The sequence below is a fragment of the Eleutherodactylus coqui genome, chromosome 2 (genome assembly GCF_035609145.1).
Source record: "Eleutherodactylus coqui strain aEleCoq1 chromosome 2, aEleCoq1.hap1, whole genome shotgun sequence".
Lineage (NCBI taxonomy): Eukaryota > Metazoa > Chordata > Amphibia > Anura > Eleutherodactylidae > Eleutherodactylus > Eleutherodactylus coqui.
The window spans coordinates 326,767,609-326,777,994 of record NC_089838.1 but is presented as its reverse complement, the minus strand read 5'-3'; the positions used below and the strand labels follow the sequence as shown (position 1 = coordinate 326,777,994).

Here is a 10,386-nt window from a genome sequence, read left to right as displayed (position 1 = left end):
TATTTCCCTCAGCCACCGCTATCTTATCGGGGTCATCATAAATAAGACCCAAAGCAGCAAAAAAGTTATCCACTGAGGTCAGAGCCTCAGACGTCGGGGGTAATGAAAACGCCCATGCCTGTGGCGCCCCCTGCAGGCTGGACATCACAATGCCCACCCTCTGGGCGTCGTCCCCTGAAGAGCTAGGACGCAGTCTGAGGGTGCGGTCACACGAGCGTAGGCGTATTTACGTTCGCACGTGCGCAGCGTTTAATCGCCGGAAAGAACGTTTTTCGGCAATCATGACCGGAGCTAGAAAGCGTATTATCGTTTGTTCCTACTTTGCAAACTATCTTTTCGGTCATCGAATATGCGTTGGCGCGTATTTCGGTCGCGTATGTTCCGTCTTTTTTTCGGGTTGCCGTTTTTACGCGCCGTAAAATCGTCCGTGCGAACAAATACATTGGAAACCAATGCCTCAGATGGTCACGTTTATACGATTGGGCTCAAAAACGCGCCGTTTATGCGCTCGTGTGAACGCACCCTGAAATAGAGCTTACAGGCCTCTCGAAAGGATCCGAATGTCTGCCTATAATCAGAAAAACGGTCCGGTAGCTCAATTTTTGGTTCCTTGCTGGGAACCTGCAGCGTAAGTTGTCGCTGTTTAATCTCAGCAACCTCCGCAGCCAGCGTGCCAAGCTGGTGCAACAAAACCTCAAGGGGATTCATGTTAACAGCACAGAATCTCCCTGAGTAGGTAAGGGCTGGTCAATCTATTGCGTCCTCCGGAAATGCAACCTCAAAAACACAAACAAAAGGCACAACTGTGCAAAAGGAAACAAAAACTAAAGGGGAATGCTCTCCCTATCGTCCCCTAACCCAGGAGGGGGCCCTGCCTACTCAGCGGACCGACCGCTCTGACAAGTGCGAGCCCGCACGTGTGCCTGGGCCACTGACAAGTCCCTATAGGGGAGCCCTGGCACAACAGAAAGACAAAACCGAAAACCAAACAAAGCATAAAAGAACCTAGCTAGGAGCTTCAGCCAAGGTGTGTTCCTCCGTCGCTGTCCACAGGTAACTGAAGGATTGACCAGCACAGGAGATCATGCTGGCACAGTTTAAGTAGGAGCCAAGCTACTCAGCACCAGGTGCTGACGGACGTTACTCCTGCAACTATCATGCCCCTCAGCTCCAGGAGAAGCAAGGGCACACCAGCACTGAGCCACTATGTACCACACAGAAATGAGCCAGCACCCACTCTTATGAAAGCTGTCCAAAAGGAAATCTGTGTTGCCCATAGCAACCAATCACAGTGCAGCTTTCATTTTCCCTTTAGCAATATAGGAAATAGCAAATTGGCAACAAAAATTACAGGGGAAGTCTGTGAGTTTAAAAAGAAAATACACAGGCATCGCCGGGTAATCAGCTAGTCTTTGATAAAGTCCTCCTGGTGATTTTGGATTAGATTTGGAAGAATATCTAAAAGTCTGAAAGCTAAAATCTTGGCATAGATCTTAGCATCAGAATTTAGCAATAATTTGGGTTTAAAATTTGCAGAGAGTCTTCGATTCTTCCGGTTTGAGAAGCGCAATAATTAAAGCATTCAAGATTTCAGGAAGAAAGGAACTACGCGCAGTAACGCAATTAACAATTCTTAAAAAGTATGGAGCAAAAAGTTAGCAAATGTTTTATTGTATTCCTTTGTGAGACCATCAGGTCCACGGGATCTATTAATTTTCAAAGAGGCTACAGTGTTTACAACTTCTGTAATAGAAAACCCTTTATTAAGGAATTCAATTTAAGCATTAAAAATGACGGAAGAGACATGCCCTTTAAGAATTCGTCAAAAAGTTGTGAGTTGGGATGGAAAATGTTTTTAGCATCTTGCAGGTTACGGCGCGGCACACATTTCTGTCTTTCCTTATTCCTTGGAATCTAGCCGGATGGCAGCAGCATAGACAGATTGTTCTTTCTGCTCTTGGTAGGAAGTTGGATCTCATTTCTAGAGCTGAGTTTTGTTTAGTTCAGTAATGAAAGTTCTCCTAGACCGGAAAATATAATTCGTATTAATGCAAGAATAGACATATAATTAACAGAACTGAATACAGTGTTACACACAGGGGCATAGCTAATGGCTCATTGATGCCGGTGCAAACGTTCAGCTTGCACCCCCTCTCCACAAACGGCCCTTCATGGTTGCCGGCTGTGGTCCGCCTGGGAGCTTCCCTTGCATCAAAATAAATTATAAATAAAAGGCAGCATATTTATAAAACAATTTTTATAACATAATGGACTTAAAGGGGTTGTCCGGCCACACAGGGTAAAAATTTTTATAATGCTGCTGCTTTCCTTTAAGTAAGGATAGTAACAGACAGCATACAGGGGCTCAAACCGGCCAGCAGATCAGCTGCAATGTCAGTTTCTTACCTTAGATTCTGATCTTCACTGCAGCTTTCAAAGATGGCGCCTCTGTGCTGCCTTCCCACAGTCTCTCCCCGCCCAGGCCCCGCCCCCTGCTGCATACTATAATCAGAGGGGTTGTGGCCAGGGGAGACTGTCATGGTTCACGATAAAATCCTACCATGAGTGTAAACAGACACCACGAACACACACACACATCACTGCACCCCCCCCCTCACACATCCATCCATCTCTCCCTCTCCACCCCCCCTCCTTCCCCCGGGACTTCTGACAGCCGGGTCTCCAGACACCACGAACACACACACACACATCACTGCACCCCCCCCCCTGCACACATCCATCCATCCATCTCTCCCTCTCCACCCCCCCCCCCCCCGCGAGAGCCCCTCCCTCCACTCATTCTTACCTTGGAGATGAAGAGCCAGCAGCCATGCCTCCCCTGAGCTTCCCAGCGGCTGAAGTTCTTCTGCACATGCGCAGAGCTGTGCTGGAGAAGCTTGTCCCCATCGTTCCGACAAGAAGAGGAGAAGAGACTTATCGGAACCCATGGCAACCGAGGAGCAACACGGGAAGGGGGGGGGGGAGGCAGCACAAGAGGTAAGTGAATAACTTCTGTTTGCCTAATTTACAATGCACAATGTATATTACAAAGTGCATTGTATTGGGCAAACAGAAGTAATGAGACCTAATGTTTATGGCCGGACAACCCCTTTAAATACAACAGCTCAGCTCCCACAAATAATGCAGTCACCATATAATAGGCTCTACACAGTGATAGTGATTACAGTGCAGTTACCTCCAATGATCACAGGTTGACACCTCCTCTGTGATGACTGTATTCAATGTTCTTCTCTAGCTCAGCCCAGACTACCATGTAGCCTTCCAGCCACAACTCCTTTTTCTGCACACACACACTCTCCATCCTGATGCAATCCCCTCTGCTCAGTGTCTCCCCATAATAACAGTGCCCCCTTTGTAATCCCAATACAGAAACTCTACTCTTTTGTACCCTCCACAAGGTGATAATGCTCTGTGCCACCACAAACCTATATTGCCCCAGCCGCACCCCTACAAATAGTGGTCCCTCTGTGCCCCCACAGAACAAAGTTATTTCCTTTCCTACTCTTACTGGTACATATAGTGCCCACAGCATTGTTCACATGCCAATAACATAAGGGGAGGGAAAAGGGCACGTACAAAAATATATATCTGGGAAATGGGGAGCCTGAAAATTTTCTTGAACCTTTCAGCAAAGCTTTGATTTTTATTCTGTAATTCCCCTAAGTGCTCCTGTGGGCCTGTAATGATAAGCGTTGGCTGCTGGGACCTGGTTCCTGTTCACGATGTTCGCGGGGTCCAACTGGGAAGATTATAGATTTTTCTCTTTTCATGACTGTTTCTGCCACTGCTGGGGATCAGATGACTGATGGAGGAGAATGGAGACCCTTTTACAACTGGCGCTTCCCTCTATAAAAATTTTCCCCATGACCCCGGAGTGCAGCATAAAATGAAGTGACAGGTTTTCTGCAATTCCGTTCAGTGTGGATCCACATTTGATGGGAAGATCCAGGGATTAGAGCGACATCCTGGTCATCGGTGCTGGACTAGCTGGGGACAGGATTTTATTGCCAGCCTTGTTGGGTTGAAACAGAGTGGGTGGTGTGTAATAGCGCTGCGGTTACCGATGGTAAGAAAGGGATGGTCCAGGAATATGGTGTTCAGGTGGTCATCCTTATGTAGGATATGATGGATTTCTTTGCGGTTTTCCTTTGGACCCTCTAGCTGCGGATTGTAGGTCACTACTAGAGGTGCACAACCAGTTTTTTCTTTCTCCGTGTATTGGAGTAATTGATTTCTGGGTATCCTGGTGACTCTGGTGATTTCTGGATATCCTGGTGGCTCTGGTGATTCCTGGGTATCCTGGTGGCTCTGGTGATTTGGCCATCAGTTGAGGTGGGATGGTAGCCCTGATTTATGTCCTTGCTGTAATTGATGACCAAATCACCAGAGCCACCAGGATACCCAGGAATCACCTACTAACTTCATGTAGTTTTGTTAGCCATTAAAAGGTCTTATATCTACAGGATTACTTGGTTTCTCTTACTGAGAACAATCACATTTTGCTCCACTGCCGACACCGGACCAAACCTTTTTCTTTTTAGTAGACTTTTGAAATTCATAACAAGTTCTTCATTTCCTATTTCCTGTATATTGCATCTATATTTATCTTGCAAGAAGAAGTGCATGTCCCAACGTCTTCTAGGTTATTTCACATTTTCTGCTCCTTTTTAGTTCCTCTTTCCTCTTGGCACTCTCACAGAAGCCTCCATCACTATGAGCGGTGCGCTGCTTCTAGGCTTACTATGGGGTAGGTGATATACAGTCTGTCTTATATGGTTTATATTGTGCTGTTTGGGAGTGTGTGATATGTACTAAGGGTTGTGGCCACCATCTAGGCACGGCCTACAGACAGCATCAAAATGTAGAATTTTTTCATTTTTATTTCACTTATTTTGTATTTCATGTTATATATAAGATAATCACCACGGGCAGGAGCATGGCTGATGAATGTTAATGTTGATACTGTAAGTGTAAAGTGATGCACAGTGGCCACACAGATTATATTACTGTAAAAACATTAACCACTTCAGGACCAGAGATTTATCACTTAATTTTTTTTTCCATCTACGCCTTTCAAGAACCCTATTTAATTTTTCCATTGACATTAATGGTAATGGTAAGGCCGGCTGCACCTGACCAGATTTGCATTGTGGAATCTGGAGCTTTCCCTGCACATGGGTGGAAATCAATTGTGATTGAGGAAAAATTGCAGCACGTTCTATTTTGGTGCGGTGCCCACACTGACGGCTTCCATTGAAGTCAATGGAAGCCATCTGACTCAAGGCCTGTCTGCAATTAACACTTCGACAGGTCGCAGATTCTGCGGTAAAATCTGTACTGTGCATATCCGACGGCGAGCCAGCCAGATCATCCGCAGTACAGAAGAAAGAAAACGACTGACAGGTACGCGGGGGACACAGCCGGGCACAGGGTCAGATTCCGCTGCGGGATCTGGCATCTGGAATTTGATCCGGCCGCGTGCAGCCAGCCTGAGAGGGCTTGTTGGTTTTTGTGAGGGACGAGTTGTATTTTTAAATGGTACCATTTAATGTATGAAAAAACTTTTTAAGTGGACAGAAATGAAAAAAAATGCAATCGCGCCAATTTTGGTAGGTTTAGTTTTTACAGCGTTCACAAGGCAGTAAAAATGACATATGAGCTTTGTTCTATGGGTTAATACGATTACAGGAATGTCAAATTTCTATAGTTTTTTTATGTTTTTCTATTTTTAAAAAGTCAATCAAATTTTTTCTTAAACAAAAATTAGTTTGTCATCGTGATTTGAAAACCAAAACTTATTTAGTATTTTTTGTTCATTGTGCTTTGCCAGAACATCTTTCCCCGGTGACCTTTAGTTTTTGTTAGTTTGGGGTACATGTATCTTTTTAGTCCGGATTCCAAAAAATATCACAATTCTGTCCTTTTTTACAATTTCATCATGCCGGATAAATGTGATATTTTAATATTATAAGCAATCAAATTATCACAATTTCAACTGTTTACTGCACAGGTGTCAAACACAAGGCCCGCGGGCCGAATCCGGCCCGCTGCCTCGTTTTTTTGTGGCCCGCCGGCTGTGCAGTAAGTTCCCTCACCTCCGTGCTGCTGTCAGTATGCGATCTTCTCTCGGCTTGTACTGTCTAGTGCAGACATTAATAGAGGAGTGCCGATAGCAGACTGAAAATGGCAGCGGAGGAGGGAAGAAGACTGCAGAGAACATGAGAGCGAGGCTGAGGAGGAGCAGCTGCAGGGTGAGAGCCTGGTCAGCCCGGACCTCCCCTCACTGGCCCTTCCTCTGTTGCAGGCCTGGGAGACATCAGGGGCCCAAAAAGGACTAAGAGCAGCCAGTACACCTGCCGATGGGACCATATTGGATGCAGGTAAGTATAAAAATGTGTATAGAAATGCAGAAGTGTGTGTATATGTGTTTATATATATATATATATATATATATATATATATATAGTGTGCATGCATCTGTGCGCATGTGTGTGTAATAGTGTGCATCTGTGCGCATGTGTGGGTAAGAGTGTGCGTCTGTGAGCATGTGTGGGTAAGTGTGTGCGTCTGTGCGCATGTGTGGGTAAGAGTGTGCGTCTGTGCGCATGTGTGTGTAATATTGTGCGTCTGTGCGCATGTGTGTGTAATATTGTGCGTCTGTGCGCATGTGTGTGTAACAGTGTGCGTCTGTGAGCATGTGTGGGTAAGAGTGTGCGTCTGTGCGCATGTGTGGGTAAGAGTGTGCGTCTGTGCGCATGTGTGGGTAAGAGTGTGCGTCTGTGCGCATGTGTGGGTAAGAGTGTGCGTCTGTGCGCATGTGTGGGTAAGAATGTGCGTCTGTACGCATGTGTGGGTAAGAGTGTGCGCCTGTGTGCATGTGTGGGTAATAGTGTGCGTCTGTACGCATGTGTGGGTAAGAGTGTGCGTCTGTACGCATGTGTGTGTGTAATAGTGTGCGTCTGTGCACATGTGTGTGTAATAGTGTGCGTCTGTGAACATGTGTGGGTAGGTGTGTGCGTCTGTGCGCATGTGTGGGTAAGAGTGTGCGTCTGTGCGCATGTGTGGGTAAGAGTGTGCATCTGTGCGCATGTGTGGGTAATAGTGTGCGTCTGTGCGCATGTGTGGGTAAGAGTGTGCGTCTGTGCGCATGTGTGTGTAATAGTGTGCGTCTGTGCGCATGTGTGTGTAATAGTGTGCGTCTGTGCACATGTGTGTGTAATAGTGTGCGTCTGTGTGCATGTGTGGGTAAGAGTGTGCGTCTGTGCGCATGTGTGTGTAATAGTGTGCGTCTGTGCGCATGTGTGGGTAATAGTGTGCGTCTGTGCGCATGTGTGGGTAAGAGTGTGCGTCTGTACGCATATGTGGGTAATAGTGTGCGTCTGTGTGCATGTGTGGGTAAGAGTGTGCGTCTGTGCGCATGTGTGGGTAATAGTGTGCGTCTGTGCACATGTGTGGGTAATAGTCTGCGTCTGTGTGCATGTGTGGGTAATAGTGTGCGTCTGTACGCATATGTGGGTAATAGTGTGCGTCTGTGTGCATGTGTGGGTAAGAGTGTGCGTCTGTGCGCATGTGTGGGTAATAGTGTGCGTCTGTGCACATGTGTGGGTAATAGTCTGCGTCTGTGTGCATGTGTGGGTAATAGTGTGCGTCTGTGCGCATATGTGGGTAATAGTGTGCGTCTGTGTGCATGTGTGGGTAATAGTGTGCATCTGTGAGCATGTGTGGGTAATAGTGTGCGTCTGTGTGCATGTGTGGGTAATAGTGTGCGTCTGTGTGCATGTGTGGGTAATAGTGTGCGTCTGTACGCATATGTGGGTAATAGTGTGCGTCTGTGTGCATGTGTGGGTAAGAGTGTGCGTCTGTGCGCATGTGTGGGTAATAGTGTGCGTCTGTGCGCATATGTGGGTAATAGTGTGCGTCTGTGTGCATGTGTGGGTAAGAGTGTGCGTCTGTGCGCATGTGTGGGTAATAGTGTGCGTCTGTGCGCATGTGTGGGTAATAGTGTGCGTCTGTGCACATGTGTGGGTAACAGTGTGCGTCTGTGTGCATGTGTGGGTAATAGTGTGCGTCTGTGCGCATATGTGGGTAATAGTGTGCGTCTGTGCACATGTGTGGGTAATAGTGTGCGTCTGTGTGCATGTGTGGGTAATAGTGTGCATCTGTACGCATATGTGGGTAATAGTGTGCGTCTGTACGCATATGTGGGTAATAGTGTGCGTCTGTGAGCATGTGTGGGTAATAGTGTGCGTCTGTGTGCATGTGTGGGTAATAGTGTGCATCTGTACGCATATGTGGGTAATAGTGTGCGTCTGTGAGCATATGTGGGTAATAGTGTGCGTCTGTGAGCATGTGTGGGTAATAGTGTGCATCTGTACGCATATGTGGGTAATAGTGTGATGGTACCATCCAGACTGGAGGTGCTGCTGCATATCTGTCTCTCTCTCTTATCCTACCTTATTTTTGTGTGGGATGCTTTGCTCTACTAGTGCCAGCATAGGTTTATTACCTTTTTCGCTAGTAGACTAGCCTAGACTTTATGTCGTATACCAACCTATTTAGGTTTTTTTGCTGAACTACTATTTCAGGGTTCAGCTGACCATTCACCTACACTACTATTGCTCTTAGGTGTATGGTTTTGGTGTTGCTATCCGCTGGTTATAAATTAATTAAAATTTCAGGAAATATACTTGAAGATATACAATATTCAATTCAGAAATCGAATGAATAAAATTTAGAAATCGAATGTATTGTGTTTATTATCTATTATGCAAATTTTATTCATTCGATTTCTGAATTGAATATTGTATATCTTCAAGTATATTTCCTGAAATTTTAATTAATCAATAGCCAGCGGATAGCGGGTGTGCACAGAACTTGGATGAAGGTTGCTGTTCTCCAGCAACCCAAATAAAGCTTTATTGAAGACCGTGGAGCGCAGACTGAAGCGTTCCAGGTGTCTTACCTGTATGACGTTTGATCTACCTGGGTAGGTGTGTACCACGCCCCCACTCATTTTCAGTTCATTTTGTTATAGTTATATAACATATTTTGAAAAAAACATCAAGGCGCCTTCCCATAACACATTTGCGTTGAACCTAATAACATTTGTGAACCAATTTATCCTTGCTGTCCGGTTTTTCTGGACAACAAGCATATGAGTCATCTACCTTACTTCTGGCATCGCTCCAGAATTATAACCTTCATTGCTAAATCTATGAGTCATTGACCTTCATTGTGGTCACCAGCCCCTAACCACGGTCGTCCGGCACTAGTTCATTCCAATATTATCTATAGGTGCCACCGCCTTTTCTCGTGAGTTAATACTCAATATAGGGCGCTCTCATAGTTTTTTTTGACCACTGGCTCAATGTTGAGCCTATTTTAGTTTGGTATGTCTATTTGTGTATGTGACGTCGTGTCAGCGAGGCACCTTAAGTTTTTAAGTATTGTGTAATAAACGTTACGTTTTAAGGAATACACACAGTGAATATTTCCAAAAAAATTTGTTTCTCCCCGTATTCCTCTGCCTCTGTTATTTCTAGAACATTTAGTGAAGATCGTGATCCTGTGTCACAGCTGTCACAGAGGAGCGCGATGTTCTCCCATTGAACAGCAATACAGCCGGCTCCATTGAAAGCAATGGGCTGCCGGCAAGCGCTGTAGTAATTTTCAGGGAAGGGCTTTAAATATAAGCCCTTACCTGAAAACTATCCTAAAAAAGTGTAAAAAATGAAAAAAAATCTATGCTCATCTCTCTGCAGCTGCCGGGGATCAGCTGTGTCCAGCCGGCTCTTCTCCTGAACTGCTCTTAGCAGTATTCAGCAGGCGGTGATATAAAATCCCCGTCTGCTGAATGGGCTGCCTCTGATTGGCTGAGCACTGTGACCAATCAGAGGCAGCTCTCAACTATTGAATGACAGCTGAGAGCTGCCTCTGATTGGTCCCTGCACTCAGCCAATCAGAGGCAGCACTCATCCATTCATGAACTCATGAATGGGTGAGTGCTGAGCCCTGGCAGCTGCAGAGAGGTTAGTATGTATATATTTTTATTTTTTTACACATTTTTAGGATGGTTTTCAGGGAAGTATTGTATTTCGCCGAAAATTACTACAGCGCATGCCGGCAGCACATTGAATTCAATGGGAGAACATCGTGCTCCTCTGTGACAGCTGTGGCAGAGGATAGAGCTCTTTTTGAGCGTCAAAACGACTGTATGACCGAGCCCTTTTTTCGCCGGCTTAGGTCACTGATTTTTTTAATGCACCAGTTATGCGCACAAAAAATCGTGCGACTAAATGCCCGTGTGACTGAGCCCTAAACGCCTGATCTATCAAAATAGAGGAGGAATTATCCTGTATGATGAAT

At 45.7% G+C, this 10,386-nt stretch overlaps 1 protein-coding gene across 1 annotated transcript in view; it reads left to right on the top strand.

Annotated features, from left to right (window-relative positions):
- The first annotated feature begins 4,727 nt into the window (after positions 1–4,727).
- The window catches only part of LOC136610888 (uncharacterized), a 43,848-nt gene continuing 38,189 nt past the window's right edge, over positions 4,728–10,386 (top strand). Inside the window, exon 1 of the mRNA XM_066590088.1 lies at positions 4,728–4,768. Within this exon, the coding sequence (XP_066446185.1) occupies positions 4,735–4,768 (34 nt within the window). The 5' untranslated portion in view covers positions 4,728–4,734. The remainder of the gene's footprint in view (positions 4,769–10,386) is intronic.